This window comes from Physeter macrocephalus, chromosome 6, assembly GCF_002837175.3.
Source record: "Physeter macrocephalus isolate SW-GA chromosome 6, ASM283717v5, whole genome shotgun sequence".
NCBI classification, from domain to species: Eukaryota; Metazoa; Chordata; class Mammalia; order Artiodactyla; family Physeteridae; genus Physeter; species Physeter macrocephalus.
Window position 1 is genome coordinate 97742380 of NC_041219.1, and position 20962 is coordinate 97763341.

General features: G+C 39.3%; 1 protein-coding gene across 1 annotated transcript in view; it reads right to left on the reverse strand.

The window, feature by feature from the left end:
- LOC129392211 (mucin-19) overlaps positions 1-20962 on the reverse strand; it is a 126138-nt gene that overhangs the window by 25892 nt on the left and 79284 nt on the right. Inside the window, 19 exon segments of the mRNA XM_055085731.1 lie at positions 290-343; positions 492-545; positions 792-839; positions 1424-1474; positions 1906-1959; positions 2489-2542; positions 2644-2697; positions 3313-3366; positions 4109-4159; positions 5251-5286; positions 7883-7960; positions 8195-8293; positions 8508-8918; positions 9015-10163; positions 10220-11341; positions 11426-13077; positions 13161-13972; positions 14126-15354; positions 15456-16424. Of these exon segments, the coding sequence (XP_054941706.1) occupies positions 290-343; positions 492-545; positions 792-839; positions 1424-1474; positions 1906-1959; positions 2489-2542; positions 2644-2697; positions 3313-3366; positions 4109-4159; positions 5251-5286; positions 7883-7960; positions 8195-8293; positions 8508-8918; positions 9015-10163; positions 10220-11341; positions 11426-13077; positions 13161-13972; positions 14126-15354; positions 15456-16424 (8031 nt within the window).

Genomic DNA, 20962 nt, shown 5'->3' on the forward strand with positions numbered 1-20962 from the left:
ACTAAGACCCCCTTTTAGGTTCTAGTTAAAGGAAGATAGATTTGAGGGCAAATCACCTGTATAACTATCAGGAATGGGCCCCGTGATGCCCTGATGAAGGCTCGTTAGAACACAAGCAAGAAAAGTTGAAGTGTCTGAACTGAATTTATTGATGTCAAATACTGAACATCTGCTAAGATTTTGCCCAATATGCTGAATATGGAAATTCAAAGAGTTTTGATATATTTCAGACAAGACTTTTTATTGCAAAGATATTAGACAGTACAAGTAGTGACTCAGCAGTGCTCACCCGTGATTATTCCAATTCTTGCTGTTCCACTTTCTTCTACAGAAGTTGTGGCATCTGAGAGAGGGGAAAACAGAAGAGAGATTATTGGAAACCATGCAAGGACCATGGAAAATATGTGGTAGTTCTCCTACACAGGATAGCACTGGAGTAAACTCATCATAGCTGGATCCATGAAAGATTCCCTGCCATTTTGTCGACTCACCTGTGTTGGAACTGCCAAGGGCAACAGTTGTGCCAGGAATTACGCCAGTGGTGCCTGAAATACAAAGGGTCTAAAGTCATTACAGTGACTTGTGTTTGTCTCCTAAAGACCTGCCTCTAGAAGAAATGTGCTATATCAAAGTATCCTTTCACTGCTTCCTGATGAGGTGAGAGTCATAAGCCTTTTCTATGACTCATGCCATTAAGAAAGCAATCAAAATGTTCCCAAGTTGAGGCAACTTTCTCAGACAACCCCTTTATTCCAAGACAGGAAAACAAGGTGGTTTTCTCCCAGGTTCACCTGTCACACTCCAAGTTGCTTGACCTCCTGGTACTGCAGTGTTATCTACTGTGGGATGAAAACCAGAAAAATATTTGAATGTGCCAAGGAAAATACTGAATATCATTATTGATTATTTGAGCGAGAAAACCTTTATATAGGTAGGCCTGTTCATATTGCTTTCTCTTCTTCCTAGGTGTGTAATATTCCTTGGTCCCCCTGATGCATATGCCATCCCAAGGAGAAACCCCTCACATGGATTACACACCAGCCCATCTATAGAAAGTTACAGCTGTGAGGCTAGATGCTAGTATTGAAAGTTCTTCCATAACATGTTAAATCTTAGAAAATCCTAAAAGCCAATGAAAACTACTCTGCAGGAGATTACACCTCCCAACAGGCAAACCTATGGAGAATCATAATTCATGCTAAACCCCAAACTATGAGCAACCCATTTGTATCAGGTCTGAGTCCAGTTCCAGGTGTGCCGCTGCCTCCCATTAATCTTGTGGCCTCTGAGGAAATAAAGTGATGAATGATGAGGTCTGAGGATTTGGAATATTAAGAAAAGAATGATGCTGATATTTTATCAGAACAGGTCTACTAACTACATCATGAGGTTAAATAGCAAGATTTCCTTCTTGTTAACCTACCTGTGTGGGAACTTCCAGATATGGTTGTCTTAGAGAATTCTCCTGAAGTACCTAAATTGAGAAAAATAAAGGGATCAATACAGCATTAACTCCCCAATGAATACTGAAGTAGCTATGCAGCCTTGAACCACTGGAGACCTTTCCTGCAGATCTTTGATTCTGTAGGAAATGAACCATCAATTACTCCCACAGTTTCCTTTCCTGACACACCTATTGATCATTATTGTTATTAGAGTTCCCTTTCCATAGAGTCCATTGAAAGTGAAAGGAGACCTTATGTCACCCTCACCTGTTTCACTTCCAGACCCTGGGCTCCCTGGAGTGGTGACAGAGCTGCCTGAAGGAGGAAAAAGGCAGATGATGGGTTCCTCTTTCTAAGTTTTACTCAACAATTACTTGAGTTAATTTGATATTCAGATATTTAAAATAGATCTCCTTGACTCTAATACTCTGATAAGGTTAACTTATTTAGTCCATCTTACCTGACATGGAACTCTGTGAACTGCTGCTGGCTCCAGGTAAAACCATGGGGATACCTATTAAAGCAAATAGAATGAAGCTTCAAAATAAGTATACATTTCATCATTCCACTAGTATTTATTAAGCATCTCTTCTGTGCAATATTGTTTTAGGCCCTTGCATATATCAGCGAGCAGAATATTCAAAGATCCCTCCCCTAATGCAAGTTATATTCTAGCAACTGGAGACCAACAGTGAATAATAAACATAATAAATAGGTCGATGTGATAGATGTTAGTAAGTGCTATGAGAACATGGCAAACCATATAAAAGGATAGGGGACTTGGTAGGCAGGGGCTGGCTAGAAGGTCACCCTCATTCCTGCCATTCAACAACTAGCTCTGCAAGCTCAGGCCTCTGGAAATCCAGATGGAGACATCTGAGGTCATGGAATTCTTAGGCAGACCCAGGTTTGTGACTCTGGCATATTGTGTTCCCAGAGGAAATTCAGGCCCCTTTCCTTTGCCCACTTTCACACTAATGTGTTCACTGTATTCACACAGAGATTTGATGAAAGTCCCAAAGCCTCAGATTAAAAGAGCTCACCTCCTGGAAGTTCTGGTTGGGTGGTCCCACTTCTTCTCATGGAAGTGGTGACCTCTGACAGAGAAAAGAAAGAAAGGAGTAAAGACTAGGGTGTGGGAAAGTACACACTGTGCTTTTGTCAGACTATATCACCCAAGGTGCCACTGTCCAGATACCTGTGTTGTAACTTCCAGGTTCCAGAGTTTTTCCAGAGACTATACCAGTAGTACCTAAAACAAGAAAGGCTCAGAGGTCACTAGCTCAATTGCTGTTCACCATGTGATTTAAATAGGAATCTAAAGTCTCCGGGCAGTAGCAAACTATAACCCTGAGACTTTTAGTACCAGTAAGTGATCCATATATGACCCTTGTAACATGTCTTTCTACAATTTTACTGAGAAAGTGCTCAACTATCAAGTCCCTTTCTTTGGAGGGGAGATAGGAAATTTCTCTGTACATTACCAGTTTATCTGTCCCTAGTTTGACTTCACAATAGTCTAGTGAAGGCTCTTATAAGCTCAGGAAATAAGGAAACTGTCTTGTCTTGTTTTTCTGAATTTGCTCAATATAACATTTATAAACAGTGCAGATATATTTTCATAAGATTATTTTTGAGAAGTTATCATAAAGTTCAGGTATTAGCTTAGCAGAGCTCACCTTTGGATATTCCAGCTCTGGTTGTTTCACTTTCTCCTTCTGCAGGAGAGAAGGAGGAAAGAGTTAACTGGAGAATACTTAAGGATCATGGAAAGGATATGGCAGTAGGTCTGTAAAAGATAGTAACAGAGGAGACATCTAATTTGTGGGAGGACTGTGGAAGATTCTATGTCACCTTGTTGACTCACGTGTGTTGAAATTGCCAGGGGCAACAGTTGTGCCAGGGGCTACCTCAGTGGTGCCTGAAACACAAAATGAAATGTAGTCACCATGGTGCTCATGTTTCTTTCCTAAAAGCATGTCTCTAGAAAGAACCTAGGTATATCTTCATAGTATCTAACTGGACTGTTCACTGACTCTTCTCTGATGATGAGCCTGTGTAGTTTTTCATTATCCATTTTATTACCAAAGCAATCATAATGACAATGTTCTCAACCAGAGATACGCTTCCTGGCATTCTACATTGAGGAAACAGGGTGGGTTTCTCCCACCCTCTCCTGTCTTACTCCCTATGACTTGGCTTTCTGATGCTACACTGGTACCTGCTCTGGATTCAAAACAGAAGCCTTGAGTGTGCTGAGAACTTGAGACACTGTGAAAATACTGTGCTCTTCATTGCTTCCTTGTGAAAAGCATACATCTACATGGGACAGACATGTTTCCTAGGTTCCTGTAACTCTTCTCAGTTTCTCAGGAATACAAAGTTTTCTCACTCTTCCCTCGTCAAAGCTTATGATATATGTAAATCCACAGGAGAAGTTATTCATGACAATTACTACAATCCCAACTTCAGGGATTACAGCTATGACTCTAGACTCTGTTATTAGCAACTTTTCAGAAAAAAAATTCAAAGCTGAAAAACACTTAATTTGCCTAAAATGCAGTATTGGTAGAGTAAATATGAACTGTTCTCCAGAAATTCTCTCTAGGATCTCCTGTGTCCTAATTAGTGGTAATAACAAGACAGGAGCTGTTCCTTCTCACCTGTCTGGAATCCAATTCCAGCAGTACCAGTACTTCTGGAAGTTGCAGCCTCTGAGGTAGAAAATGGGAGAACAGTAAATTTTGGGCATTTGGGATATGGGGAAGAGGCATTTAGTATTATTTTTTCACAGCAGCCCTACAAAAAGCTTCATGTCCTGAGTACCTAGAGAGATGTTCTTATTATTATTTCAACCATACCTGTGTTGGAAATGCCTGTCTTAAAGGATCTCTCAGGTTTCTGGTAGCAGGCAATGAGTGACAACCGAGTGATGCATATTGAATTGTCCCCATTCCACAAAGGTAGAATCTAGTGAATCAGGTGGGCAAGTATCAAAATCAAATACCTCATCAGATAAGGACCAGAAAAGGATTTTATATCAGTGAACAAAATAAGAAAAAAATGCCTGTCTTCATGGAGGTTATACTCAAATGTAATGCTAAAAGAATGCAGAGGGGGAACAATTAAGAAAAAGTGGAACATTCTAAAAAATAAATTTCTTTTGCATATTTTTTTAAACTGTTAAACTTAAAAGAGACACCAGGATGCAATAAAAGCTAAAAAAATTAATGGAAATGGTAGGTGACAAATAATATGCTGAGAAATATGGGACTGCCTTTTTATTTAATAAAGAGCATATTTCTAGAGTCATTTTTGTTTATTTGATTGATTCTGTAAGTTTGTACACAACCAGTGTAGAATTTAATGATTATATATGAGATTCAATATGTCTTTGGTATGATTTAAGAAGGTATTAAAAATAGAAAAAGCAAGAGCCCTATGCCACCAAAATCTAATTTGAAGTTTATGTTTTATTAATCTGATAAATTGACTTCTGCTATCATATTTTTGATTCTAGTTATTGTAATACCATTTTTTTTCAAATCCACATTTATAATGTGACATTTTTTCATCTGTTACTTCAGGCTGCTTAAATGGCACTAAATTTAAAAATACAAATATATTTATAAATGTACATTTTTATTTATCTCAATTCATACAGTTTAATGTGTATTAGGTTAAAATTTGAGAAGAATATCACAGTCCCTTAGATATTTTTCAGTGCTCAAGTAGAAAAAATAGAAATATTATTTCAAGGCACATTGTGAAAAAGCATAATTTTGTCATTTTAATATCAACTTACCTACAACAGGTTCTGGTGGAATTGTATTATCTGAGCCTAATAGAGAAAAATTAAATTCATGTTTCAATTAAATAATATACGTGAATTTTATTTTTAAAATTCACCACAATGCTTCAACTGCCATGATATAAAAATTTTTTAATTAAAAAACAGAAATATGTTATTTCCACAGAGGCTCATCTTAGAAATTCTATTCAGGGTGAGAGACCTCTTGGGAGATAAATTGTAAAGTGCCCTTTTAAGAAATCATCTATGAGTTACAAATTATCAAAATAAAAACAAAATCATTGCCCTTTTCCCAAATAAAATGTTTACACATATGTAATTCTTCTTTGGTTCCATTTAAAGACTAAAGTCTTGAACTTGGAAAATGCAAAAAAAAAAAAAAAGATAAAATACATGCTGTACCCAGGAGTCACATATTAGTAACTATGGAATTAATTTATAATTATGAGGTTCAATATATAATATGAAGCATGGCAATTCATTTAGGTTAGCATAACCATAGATTGAATAGATAATATTATACATTTAGTCTGAATCAAATTATCAAATTAATTATTTTCTAGTGATTAGTTTGTAAAATAATTTTACATAAGGGGAGTTTGTAAGAGTAGTTAGAATAAACATAGGATAAATCTTTACCAGAAAAAGAAAGAATAAGCAATCTATTCTTAACATTGGACAATTTATTCACTAAAACCTAGGTTCTATTAGATAACCAGCAAATTGAGAAATGAAGTTTTTTTCCCAATATACTCGATATGAGTATATTGGGTTGGCCAAAAAATTCTTCGGGTTTTTCCATACAATGTTACAGAAAAGCCCGAACAAACTTTTTGGCCGACCCACTGTTACTAGTCTAGAAACTTGAATAAATAGTCCATTTATTGTTAAGAAAAAATTGTCTTATAAGTATTTGTGAATTTTATGTCATGTTGTAATAATTGTAAAAAGAAATGAAGAGATAAAATTTTGATTTGCAAAACAATAGTATTATAGTTTTTATAAATGCCCCAAATCTTGTGATTTCAGAATGGCAAAAGGCCAAAGTTTCTCAACATATTAAAAATGTTATACTTCTTTTTATTATCTGCTGCTGTCATTTTTATAGTTAGAAATGGGGAAAATTTAAGCTATGTAAATATTAAATGCAAACTCTTATTAATGGGTCACTAAAGATCATTGTATATTTGCCTCAGTGGAGGATGCCCTTGTGGTAAAGAGCAGACTGTGGAGTCAGTAAACAATGGATAAAAATATTGTCTCCACATGTAAATTGATACAGCCACTATGGAGAACAGTATGGAGGTTCCTTAAAAAACTACAAATAGAACTACCACATGACCCCGCAATCCCACTACTGGGCATATGCCCTGAGAAAACCATAATTCAAAAAGAGTCATGTACCACAATGTTCATTGCAGCTCTATTTACAATAGCCAGGACATGGAAACAACCTAAGTGTCCCTCAACAGATGAATGGATAAAGAAGATGTGGCACATATATACAATGGAATATTACTCAGCCATAAAAAGAAATGAAATTGAGTTATTTGCAGTGAGGTGGATGGACCTAGAGACTGTCATACAGAGTGAAGTAAGTCAGAAAGAGAAAAACAAATAACATGTGCTAACACATTTATATGGAATCTAAAAAAAAAAATGGTTCTGAAGAACCTAGGGGTAGGACAGGAATAAAGATGCAAATGTAGAGAATGGACTGGAGATATGGGGATATATGTATATGTATAGCTGGTTCACTTTGTTATAAAGCAGAAACTAACACACCATTGTAAAGCAATTATACTCCAATAAAGATGTTAAAAAAAATATATTGTCTCCACTATTTGATTTGCTGTAGAACCTGGACCAACTTATGTAATATCTTTTCTAAGTTTTTCATGAGTAAAATGAGATAACAATACTTATTTAAATATTTAAATGACATAATAGATTTTAGGGCATTGTATTATTTAACTGGAATTATTATTAATTATTTTGTCTTTTTTTTTTTTTTTTTTTTTTTTTTTTTTTTGCGGTATGCGGGCCTCTCACTGCTGTGGCCTCTCCCGTTGTGGAGCACAGGCTCAGTGGCCATGGCTCACGGGCCCAGCCGCTCCGTGCCATGTGGGATCTTCCCGGACCGGGGCACGAACCTGTGTCCCCTGCATCGGCAGGCAGACTCTCAACCACTGCGCCACCAGGGAAGCCCTATTTTGCCATTTTTAATTAGCCAGTGAGCATGAAAACAAGTCAAAAAATACATCTCACATCCCCTGCTTACTTACCAGTAGTAGTGGATCTTTCTGGTGCAATTGTTGAGACAGGGGTGGCTCCTATGGAATGTGAGATTAAAAGTAGAAAGTCATGACCAATATTCTTATTTTATTGGGACACTACCTGGACATTTAACAATGTAACTACTTTGAGTCCAGGTGCTGCAGTTGCAGTACTGGTCTGAAAACACCTAACAAAATATCCAAGGTCCTCAATACCAGATAATTTGGATCAGATTTTCTGATTTCTAAACTTATAATACACTAATATCCAATAATGGATATTTATCAGATTTATCAAAAAACCTTATGTTGGGTTGTAACTGGGGCCAATACCTTCCCTTCCCACTCACCTGATTTTCTGGGTGTAGTTGATCTGGTCATGCTTTCACCCACTTCAGTAGTTTCTCCATATGGTTCTTCAGTTGTGTCTGGTTAAAAGGATAACTGACTATTATCTTCACATGGTTCATTTTGTAAAAATTATAAACTTACTGCCATTTAAGTAAATTTCAAATTTAGATGTTAATAATAAACCTAGACCACCTCTTAATCATTTCTCCAAAAATGTGGTCCTTGCTTAAATTAACTTAAATCATTATTGTAATTTGGGCCTAAGCCATGCTCATGTTGGACCACCAAAGGAGCACCCTGGTGAGTCTTGCCTGCTTGGTTCCCAGCAGACGTGGCTCTAAAGCTTGATGCTCCAACTGGGCCTCCACTACCAGCACCTCTGGTAGCTCCCAGTGATCTACTGATTCCACCTGGTCACAAAAGAAGTAGCAGGGATGAAAACATAACCTTCTTAAGGGGTGTGAGGAATCAATTTAAAACAATAATATTCTACAAAGTTCCCATCTTTATTCAACAATGAGTTCTAAATAGTATAATTCTGATAAAGTAATATAGTTCAAAATTATATCTCTATCAAATTAAAATTATTTATATTATTGTTTAAATATAGCTAACTTGACTTGCCTTCATATGTGGTAACCTCAATTCCTGGCCCCCAAGTTGTCCTCCTGGTCTCTGTGGTTGTAAAATTTGATGATCCAGTTGTTCCAGATCCTTCAACTGATGTCCCAGTTGTCCATGATCTTCCAATTGATGGTCTAGTTGTCTTTGATCCTTCAGCTGATGTATCAATTGTCTCTAATACTCCAGTTGATGATCCAGTTGTCCCTGAACCTACAATAGATGTTTGTGTTGTCCACATCACTCCAGATGATGGTCCTGTAGTCCCTAAACTGACAACAGAGATTTTAGTAGTTCTTGTCAATCCATCTGGTGATGCAGTTGTCCCTGATCCTTCACCTGAGGGTCCACTTTTTCCTGATTCAACAACAGTGGTCCCTGTTTCTCCAGATGATGATCCAGTTGTCCCTAAGCCTACAGTGGATGTTATTGTTGTCCTTGTCACTCCAGATTATAGTGCACTTGCCCCTGAAGCTATACCAGATGTTCTAGTGGTTATTGTTAGTACACCTGCTGATCCAGTTGTCTGTGATCCTTCAGCTGATGATCCACTTGACCCTGATCCTATAACAGTCATCCCTGTTTCTCCAGATGATGGACCAGCTGTCTCTGAACCTACAACAGAAGGTCTGCTTGTCCCTGTCACTCCAGGTCTAGTTGCTCCTGAAGCACCAGCTGACAATACAATGGTTGATGAAGTTACATCTCCTGGGCTGGTTGTCCATGATTCTCTAGTTGATGGTTCCACTGTCCCTGAGCCTACAACAGAGAATCTAGTTGTGGCAGTCAGGCCAAGTGATGATCCTAGTCTTTCAATTGATGCTCCAGTTGTCTCTAATGGTCCAGATAATAATCCAGTTGTCCCTGAACTTACAATAGAGATTCTAGTTTTTCCTAACAGTACAACTGTGGAACTAGTTATCCCTGATCCTACAACTGATTGTAAACTTGTCCCTGATCCCATAACAGTCATCCCTATTTCTCCAGATAATGGTGTAGTTGTCTCTGAACCTACAAAAGATGACCCAGCTGTTCCTGATCCTCCAGGTATTAATCTAGTGGTGACTGATCCTTCAACTGATGGTAAACTAGTTCCTCTTCCTATAACCGGGGTCCTTGTTGCTCCAGATAATGGTGCAGTTGTCTCTGAAATTACACCAGGTGGTCCAGTTGGTGCTGATCCTACAGGCAATGATCCAGGAGTCCCTGATGCTCCAGATGAGGGTACACTGGTTCCTGATCCTATAACAGTGGTACCTGTTGTTGCAGATAATGGTGCACTTGTCTCTGAACCTACAACATATGGTCGACTTGTCCCTGACCCTCCAGGTGTTGAACTAGTGGTGGCTGATGCTTCAACTGATGACAAACTTGTTCTTGACACAATAACAGTGGTCCCTGTAGCTCCAGATAATGGTGCAGTTGTCTCTGAACCTACAACAGATGGTCCACTTGTCTCTGATCCTCCAAGTATTGATCTTGTGATCGCTGATCCTTCAACTAATGGTAAACTGGTTACTAATCCTGTAACAGTGGTCGCTGTTGCTCCAGATGATGGTGCAGTTGTCTCTGAACTTGAACCAGGTGATCCAGGGGTCAGTGATCCACCAGGTAATGATCCAAGGTTCGCTGATGTTACTGATGAGGGTAAAATGCTTCCTAATCCATAAATAGTAGTCTTGTTCCTACAGATAATGGTGCAGTTGTCTCTGAACCTACACCAGGTGGTGCAGGTGCTGCTGATTCTCCAAGCGATGATCCAAGGGTCCCTGATGTTCCAGATGAGGGTAAACTGGTTCCTGATTCTATAACATTAGCCCCTGTTGCTCCAGATAAAGATGCAATTGTCTTTGAACTTACACCAGGTGGTCCAGTTGTCCTTGATCCTCCAGGTACTGATCTAGTGGTCCCTGATCCTTCAACTGATGGTAAACCGGTTCCTGATCCTATAGCAGCGGTCCCTGTTGCCCTAGATAATGGTGCACTTGTGTCTGAACCTACAACGTATGGTCCACTTGTCCCTGACCCTGCATGTATTGAACTACTGGTGGCAGATCTTTCAGCTGATGGCAAGCTGGCTCTTGATGCAATAACAGTGGTCCCTGTTGCTCCAAATAGAGACACAGTTGTCTCTGAACCTACAACTGATAGTCTAGTTCTCCCTGATCCTCCAGGAATTGATCCAGTAGAGGCTGTTCTTTCAAATGATGTTAAACTGTCTCCAGATCCTGTAAGAGTGGTGCCTATTGCTCCAGATACTGGTCCAAATGTCTCTGAACCTACAACAGGTGGTCCAGTTGCTGCTGATCTTCCAGGTGATATTGCAGGGTTCCCTGATGCTCCAGATGAGGGTAAACTAGTTCCTGATCTTATAACATTACCCCCCGTTGTTCCAGATAATTGCTCAGTTATCTCTGCACTTAAACCAGTTGGTCCACTTGTCCCTGAGCCTTCAGGTAGTGATCTAGTGGTCCCTGATCCCTCAAGTGATGGTAAACTGGTTCCTGAACCTATAACTGCAGTTCCTGTTGCTCCAGATAATACTGCATTTGTCTCCAAAACAATAACAGGTGATCCAGTTGCTGCTGATCCTCCAGGTGATGGTCCAGTGGTCCCTGATGCTCCAGATGAGGGTAAACTTGTTCCTGATACTAAGGCAGTGGTCCCTTTTGCTCCAGATAATAGCGCAGTTGTGTCTGAAACAATACCACGTGGTCCAGTTGCTGCTGATCCTCCGGGTGATGATCCAGGGTTCCCTGATGCTCCGGATGAGAGTAAACCAGTTCCTGATCCTAAAGCAGCACTGTCTGATGCTCCAGAAAATGGTGCCGTTGTCTCTGAAACAACACCAGGTGGTCCAGTTGCTGATGATCCTCCAGGTTATGATCCAGGGTTCATTGATGCTCCAGATGATGGTAAACTGCTTCCTGATTCTATAACATTAGACCTTGTTGTTCCAGACAATGAAACAGTTATGTCTGAACTTACACCAGGTTGTCCACTTGTCCATGATCCTCCAAGTAGTGATCTAGTGGTCCCTGATCCCTCAACTGATGGTAAACTAGTTCTGGATCCTATAGCTGCAGTTCCTGTTGGTACAGATAATGATGGAGTTGTCTCTGAAACAATAACAGGTGATCCACTTGCCTCTGATCCCCCAGGTGACAATCTAGGTGTCCCTGATGCTCCTGATAAGGGTAAACTTGTTCCTGATCCGATAGCAATGATCCCTGATTCTCCAGAAAATAAGGCAGTTGTGTCTGAAACAATACCAGGTGGTCCAGTTGCTGCTGATCCTCCAGGTGATGATCCAGGGGTCCCTACTGCTCCTGATCTTATAACATGAGGCCCTGTTGTTCCAAATAAAGATGCAGTTGTCTCTGAACTTACAGCAAGTGGTCCAGTTGTCCCTGATCCTCCAGGTATTGATCTAGTGGTCCTTAATCTTTCAACTGATGGTAAACCGTTTGCTGATCCTAGAGCAGTGGTCGCTATTGCTCCAGCTAATTGTGTACTTGTCTCTGAACCAACACCAGGTGTTCCAGTTGCTGCCAATCCTCCAGGTGATGATCCAGGGTTTCTTGAGGCTCCTGATGTGGGTAAACTTGTTCCCAATCTTATAACATTAGTCCCTTTTTTTCCAGATAATGGTGCAGTTGGCTTTGAACGTACAGCACCTGGTGCAGTTGTCCCTGATCCACCAGTTACTGATCTAGTGTTCCCAGATCCTTCAACTAATGGTAAACCGATTCCTGATCCTATAGCAGCAGACCCTGTTGCTGCAGATAATGGTGCAGTTGTTTGCAATACAACACCAGGTGGTGCACTTGCTGCTGATCCTCCAGGTGATGATCCAGGGGTTCCTGATGCCCCAAATGAGGGTAAACTTCTTCCTGATCCTATAACATTAGTCCCTGTTGCCCCAGATAAAGGCGTCATTATCTCTGAACTTACACCAGGGCGTCCACTTGTCCCTGATCCTCCAGGTAGTGATCTAGTGCTCCCTGATCCCTCAACTGAAGGTAAACCTGTTCCTGATCCTAAACCTGAAGCTCCTCCTTCTCCAGATAATGGTGCAGTTGTCTTTGTAACTACAACAGGTGGTTCAGTTGTCCCTATTCCTCCAGGTATTAATCTAGTGGTGTCTGGTCCTTCAACTGATAGTAAACTGGTTCCTGATCCTAAAGCAGTGGTTTCTGTTGCTCCAGATAATGGTGCAGTTGTCTCTGAAACAAGACCAGGTGGTCCAGCAGCTGATGATCCTCCAGGTGATGATCCAGGGGCTTCTGATACTCCAGATGAATGTAAACTGGTTCCTAATTCTATAGCAGCAGTCCCTGCTGCTCCAGATAATAGGGCAGTTGTGTCTGAAACAATACCAAGTGGTCCAGTTGCTGATCCTCCAATAGATGATCCAGGTGTCTCTGATGTTCCAGATGAGGATAAACTGGTTCCTGATCCTATAGGAGCAGTCTCTCTTGATCCAGAAAATGGTGCTGTTGTCTGCAAACCAATACCATGTGGTTCACTTGCTACTGATCCTCCAGTTGACGATCCAGGTGTCCCTGATGTTCTGGATGAGGTTAAACTGGTTTCTGATCCTATAACATTAGTCCCTATTGTTCCAGATAATGGTGCAGTTATATCTGAAATTACCCCAGGTGGTCCACTTGTCTCTGATCCTCCAGGTAGTGATCTAGTGGTCCCTGATCCCTCAACTGATGGTAAACTAGTTCGGATCTTATAGCTGCAGTTCCTGTTGCTACAGATAATGGTGGAGTTGTCTCTGAAACAATAACAGGTGATCCACTTGCCTCTGATCCCCCAGGTGACAATCTAGGCATCCCTGATGCTCCTGATAAGGGTAAACTTGTTCCTGATCCGATAGCAATGATCCCTGATTCTCCAGAAAATAAGGCAGTTGTGTCTGAAACAATACCAGGTGGTCCAGTTGCTGCTGATCCCCCAGGTGATGATCCAGGGGTCCCTATTGTTCCTGATGTTATAACATGAGTCCCTGTTGCTCCAAATAAAGATGCAGTTGTCTCTGAATTTACAGCATCTGATAAAGTTGTCCCTGATCCTCCAGGTATTGATCTAGTGGCCCCTAATCTTTCAACTGATGGTAACCTGTTTGCTGATCTTAGAGCAGTGGTCTCTATTGCTCCAGCTAATTGTGCACTTGTCTCTGAACAAACACCAGGTGTTCCAGTTGCTGCTGATCCTCCAGGTGATGATCCAGGGTTTCCTGATGCTCCAGATGAGGGTAAACTTGTTCCTGATCCTATAATATTACTTCCTGATTCTCCAGGTAATGGCACAGTTATATCTGAACTTACACCAGGTTGTCCACTTGTCCCTGATCCTCCAGGTAGTGATCTGGTGGTCCCTGATCCCTTCACTGATGGTAAACTGGTACCTGATCCTATAGCTGCAGTTCCTGTTGCTACAGATAATGCTGCAGTTGTCTCTGAACCAATACCAGGTGGTCCAGTTGCTGCTTATCCTCCAGGGTATGATCCAGTGGTTCCTGATGCTCCAGATGAGGGTAAATGTGCTCCTGGACTTATAGAAGCAGTTCTCGTTGCTCCAGATAATGGCGCAGTTATATCTGAACTTACAGCAGGTCGTCCACTTGTCCTTAATCCTCCAGGTGGTGATCTAGTGGTCCTTGATCCCTCTACCAATGGTAAACTTGTTCCTGATCCTAAACCTGCAGTTCCTCTTGCTCCAGGTAATGGTGCAGTTTTCTCTGTACCTACAGCAGGTGGTCCAGTTGTCCCTGATCTTCCAGGTATTAATCTAGTGGTCCCTTGTCCTTCAACTGATGGTAAACTGGTTCCTGATCCTAAAGCAGTGGTCCTTGTTGCTCCAGATAATGGTTCAGTTGTCTGCAAACCAACATCAGGTGGTGCACGTGCTGCTGATCCTCCAGTTGATAATCCAGGGGTTCCTGATGATCCCGACAAGGGTAAACTGGTTCCTAATCCTATAACATTAGTCACTGTTGCTCCAGATAATTTTGAAGTTATCTCTGAACTTACACCAGGGGGTCCACTTCTCCCTGATCTTCCAGGTAGTGATCTAGTGGTCCTTGATCCCTCAACTGATGGTAAACTGGTTACTGATCCTATAGCTGCAGTTACTGTGGCTCTAGATAATGCTGCAGTTGTCTGTGAACCTACACCAGGTAGTGCAGTTGTCCCTGATTCTTGAGGAATTGATCTAGTGGTCCCTGTTTCTTCAGCTGAGAGTAAACTGGTTCCTGCTCCCATAGCAGCAGTCCCTGTTGCTCCAGATAGTGATGCTGTTGTCTCCAAACCAACACCAGGTGATGAAGTTGCTGCTGATCCTCCAGTTGATGATTGAAGGGTCCCTGATGCTCTAGATATTGGTAAACTTGTTCCTGATCCTGTAACACTAGTCCCTGTTGCTCCAGATAATGGTGAAGTTATCTCTGAACTTACACTAGGTGGTCCACTTGTCCCTGACCCTCCAGGTAGTGATCTAGTGCTCCCTGATCCCTCAACCGATGGTAAACTGGTACCTGATACTATAGTTGCAGTTCCTCTTGTTCCAGACACTGGTGCAGTTGTCTCTGAAATTACAGCAGGTGGTCCAGTTGTCCCTGATCTTCCTGGTATTGATCTAGTGGTCCCTAATTTTAAAACCGGTGCTAAACTGGTTCCTGATCTTATAGCAGCTGTCCCTGTTGCTCCAGATAATGGTGCCATTGTCTCTGAACCAACACCATGTGGTCCAGTTGCTGCCGATCCTGCAGGTGATGATCCTGGGGTCCCTGATGCTCTGGATGAGGGTAAACCTGTTCCTGATCCTATAACATTAGTCCCTGTTGTTGCAGATAATGGCACAGATATCTCTGAACTTAGACCAGTTAGTCCACTTGTCCCTGATTTCCAGGTAGTGGTCTAGTGGTCCCTGATCACTCACCTGATGATAAGCTTGTTCCTAATGCTATAGCTGCAGTTCCCGTTGTTCCAGATAATGCTGCAGTTGTCTCTAAACCAATACCAGGTGGTCCAGTTGCTGCTGATCCTCCAGGTGATGATCCAGGTTTCCCTGATGCTCCAGATAAGGGTAAACCCATTCCTGATTCTGTAACTATGTTTCCTGTTGCTCCAGATAATGGTGCACTTGTCTCTGAACCTACAATATTTGGTCCAGTTGCTATTGAATTTCCAGGTGTTGATCCAGGGATCCCTGATCCTCCAGATGACCATAAACTGGTTCCTTTTCCAATAATAGTAGTCCCTGTTGCTCCAAATAATGGAGTGGTTGTCTCTGACCCTACAACAGACTGTCCAATTGACCTAGATTTTCCAGTTGTCCCTGATGTTCTCATTGATGGTTCATATGTTCCTGTCACTGCATTTGATGTCTCAGTGGTTCTTGATCCTCGAACTGATCGTTCACTTGTCTTTGAACCTAAAACTGATGATGCAGTTGCCCCAGAATCACCAGTTGATGGTCCAGTAGCCCCTGATACTCCAATTGATGATCCAGTTGTTCCTGATCCTCCAGTCGATGTTTCAGTAGTCCCTGTCACTCCAGTTGATGGTACTGCTTTCCCTAATTCTTCGGTTGATGATCCAGTAGTCCCTGTTACTCCAATTGATTGCACAGTTGTCCTTGATCTTTCAGTTAATGGTACTGTTTTTCCTGAGACTTCATTTGATCGTTTAGTGGTTCCTGATTCTTCTGTTGATGGTCCAGTTGTCTCTGTCACTCCAGATAATGATCCAGTTGCCCCTGATCCTACAACAGATGGTCCAGTTGTCCTTGATCTTCCAGATGATGGTTCAATTGTCCCTGATCCTTCAGTTGATTGTCCAATTGTCCTTGATCCTCCAGCTGATGTTCCTGTTCTTCCTGATCTTTCAAGAGATTGTCCATTTATCCCTGTTGAACAAGTAGTAAAAAATGCAATGTTGTTTTACAGCTGTCTTGGTCTTCGATTAAATTAAGGGCTCATACTACTTTCTTTTTCCCCTATAGTTTTCATGCATCTTCACCCCCATAGCCACAACCATATTCTTCAGCCACCTTTCATTCTTCTATAATGTAATTTCTTCCTATTTATTCATTATTATTCTGTTTCTGTTTATCCATTCAACAATAATTTATTAAATATCTTATATATCTTTTAAGTTCTCCACAATTTGTAATTATTACCCTTTTTTATATCAGAACAGCCCTATGATGTATAATATTATTTTCCCATTGTATAGAGAAGAAACTAAGGCACAGATAGTTTAAGTAGCTTTTCCAAGATGATACAACTAGTAAGTAGATAGTTCTTTGCTCCCATAGAGCATTCCAGTTGTATAAGAGAGACATGAAGACACATAAATGAAATTACTATCCAACCAGTCAAACAAATTCACAAACAAGAAATGCATCAAAGCACTAAGATGAAGTGAGGAGATATCCAGCCTCTGGGGTTCTAATTTTAGACTGCCTGGTTAGCAAATGTCTCTCTGAAAAGATGTCATTAATTTTGAGCTCTGACCAGAAGCAGACAGCTATGTGAAACTCTAGGGGAAATATCCTTACAGGCAGTGGGATCAGAGAGTGCAAAAGACTGAAATGAGCTGCTTATGCTAGAGAAGCAGAACTAGATGAATGTATATGGATCATGGGAGGTTAGGGGGAGAACACTAGAAGGTGAAGACATGTACATAGGATTGGGCAAGTTATTGTGAATCAGGGGAGGGAAACTGGACATTTTTCTAAATGCAATGGAATATACTTTTATGCCTTGGAGTGATAGATTTACATACATTAAAAAAATCCCTCTTTCTACTCTGTAGAGAATGTATAGTAAAGGGTGTATAATAGAAGTTGGAAGACCAGTATGAGGTTATTTCAGGAATCCAAACGATACATAAGTGCCGAGGGCTAGAGTGGTGACAGAAGAGATTGAGAACAGTGGATGGATTCAGGATATGTTTTATAAGTAGCATTTACAGGCCTTGTTTGTATTGGGAAGTGCAAAATTAAAAGAGAGGCATCAAGGAAAACTTTAAGATTTTTTCCTGAGTAAAACGAGTCAGTGATGGTACCATTTATTGATATGGGAAAGACTGATAGAACAGGTGTGGGTATGAAAGAAAATCAAGAATACTGTTTAGCTCATGCTAAATCTAGGATTTCTATTAGACATAAAAGTAGAAATGTCAAGTTATTGATTGAGTGCTAATCTAGAGTTCCAGAGAAGCCAAGACTGGGGATATATATTTGGATATCTACTTCTAAAATGTCTTCAAAAGTTTCTTATACCTGACTTCCTACAGATTATGCAACCACACCCGCTAGGCCTGTCTTGTCTCTGACTACCAGAAGCTTCTTTCTGAGCTCAATTTAAGGGAACTTCCCACCCGCCGAGTCATGCTCTTGCATTTTGCTACAGACTAGTTTGCTATCTACCAGCTAACACTGTGATTGCCTCTGAAAACTTAACTTTATTCTCATTCATGCAACTTTGAATTAGTATTCTGTTTGAGGTCTTGAAGCAATTAATTCCACCATACCTCATATCCTGTCATTCTTTGACACTGAGTGAAGCCTACATGTCAGTTTTCTCTATCATCTGTGGCATTCTAAAGTCATGCTGGGTTTTGTATCTTTTATTCTAAACTCTTACTTCTTCCACAGCCTGTTCTCTATCACAATTACTTTTACCCTGTCCTCTGGAATCCACATTCAATGATTTTAAAAACTCTTCTATATGCTTAACTGTTTTACAAAATGCTTCTACCTCCTCCTGGGCTTAACCTAATGGACTTAGGTTAATTCTGCAACAACCTGTCGTAACTCAGAATGCTCCAAATCTTTATCTGAAGAATTCTAAAGGACCAAATGAGGATGGAGGCCTTGGATTTGTAGAGATATGGATCTACACAGTGGTGTGCATATGTGGATGCAAAGCTCCACTACTTGAGTATAGCAAAAAGTAGCCTACTCTCTCCCACATCTCCAATTCTTCTGGAAGGTTCTCTTTCACAAAACCTGTTATTTTTACCTCATTTATAAGAATAAAGCTTTTAATCCTTTACCAGACTGTGAGTTTCTATTCATCTATTTACTTATTCACCAGATATCCACCAGATATTTATCAAGTCAATCATTCAGCTAGGTACTGGGAACACAGCTGAAAATAAGAACAGGCAAGTTGACAAGATCTTTCTATACTTTTGACAGAAATTCACGATGTTGGTGGCCTATGTAGTAATGGTGAATAACTGGATGAAGAATCAACAGTGTAGGCCCTGTTTTGGCCTCACAACATACTCATCCTGTGACTGAAGTAAACACATTAATTTTTTCATAAATGAAATGTAAATAATTCCGAATATACTGTCAATTGCTCAGGGAGGTTGTATAATTCAAGTAAATGTATGTGACAAAATTTTGTCCATTTTACACTTAGTGTATTTTTTCTGCTCATCATTTTTTATTTTTGCTAAAACAGATTAAGATGACTCACAAATGATATTATACAATGGTTAATGTTTGCCGCATATCTTTATTTTTATCCGTTAAATTACATCAATATATTGGGTAAAAATCAAGGTATAAAAACAGTATTATTTTATTCTACCAATTATATTTCTCAAACACTTTTTTTTGCCTATTTCATGAGAAATATTCATCAATCCTATTTATTTATTTATTTGTTTTTAGTCTCTATCTTTAGTCCTTCAAAACATGTTAAGTATTATGAAGCACAAACATTGTTTAGTATGGGTTGAGCTTTGAGCAAGTGAGGTATTGTCATGTCCCATTTGCAAATTCTAGAAAATAAGACATTTTTAAACCAATGTGTAGAGATTTTAGGGAGCAAATTGTTTTCTGAATTTTTAGACAATTCAGAAGGCAATGTTATTTATTAAATTACTCTCAGAAATTGGGAAAGCTGTTCATCATGGTTCTAGATCACTTTTCTGTTCAATAAAGAACTTATGGAAAAATATGTTAATATTTTAAACTACAACACTTTCTAAAATTAATGAACCAAGACATTTTTCTAATACTAAAGATAGTGGATTTTTGCAAAAGACTGCAAAATGAAAGACTCTAACTTTAAATTTGAATATCCTTGTTAATACCTGATAACCTTTTAATATCCAACAGTCTATTATTCAAGAAAGAAATGAATTTATTGGACTCAAATATTTCTATAATGGGAAAATTATATTAACAATCAATAAAATGCAAAAATAACTAACATTGTTTTATAATTATTTAGTACTTTCAATCTATATTTATTTTTGCTTGTTGTTGAAGTGATTTTGTGTAGTGCAATGCAGATCTTAGATAAAGAAATGGAACTAACTGCATGGGAAATACATCCTAAGAAGTCCCTAACTCAAAGACAACATTTAAGGACCAAATAGAAGATGGTCACTATTACTTTTTTACTTAAATCCACTATGATTGTATCAAGTAACATTCCAGTGATTTCTAAATTGGCCATATAAGAATATCGGATTTTAAATGCCACATTAGTCTTGTTTAGTAATGGAGAACACCTGAACTGTCAGATCACTGTCACACTCTGTGACACTAGTTGTATCACCTGACGTTCCAGGTGTACCTGTTATAAAGGAAAAAAATGGAAAAGTCTCATTCACAGAATTTCTTAAACTATGAGATAACCAATTCTGATTTAAATTAACTTCCAACTAAAGATTACAGAAGTGTCTACTTTTCCATATCAATAATAATTATTACCCTTTATACATTTCAAAAAATGTGCTTTGACATACATTTATTCATTATTTCATTTGATCCTCATCACAATGCTACTCAATAGATTACATCACTCAGTTTTTACAGATAAGAAAACTAAGGTAATAGAGGTTAAATGATTCACTCACTTAATTACATGATATTGATTCTAGGAGTAGTGTTTGCATATGGACACTGCTTGGGCAAGTTGTTTATTTTTTTATTTTTTTTCACAACAGAAATGGTTATTGAATGTTTATCAAATGGCTTTTTTAGCCTCTATCTAGAAAACTACTTGTTTTTATTTCTCTTAGAGCTATTAGTACAATGAACTATTTTAATGATTTTGTAATTTTGAAAAGCTTTCATTGAAAGTTAATAGGAATTATTATAAAACATTATTTTAATACACGTTTGGATTCTAATTTTAGCGATTTGTCTTTTGCTATGCAAACCCTTTAGATGCTCTTTTTTATTTTTGCTTTTTGCTTTTTTATTTCTCTTTTGATAGTTAGAAAGGTTATATTTTATAGTGATATTTTTATATAATCCCATTAGCATCCTCCCAATTTTCTTTAAGATAGTGTCTATTGGTTGTCCCCTGTGGGCAGCAATAAAATTAACTCATAATTTCTTCTTTCCTTGTTCTCTTTCTCTTCTGTAGTTTCCAATTTAAGTAAATACCATTTTCTTTCTTAATGCTCATG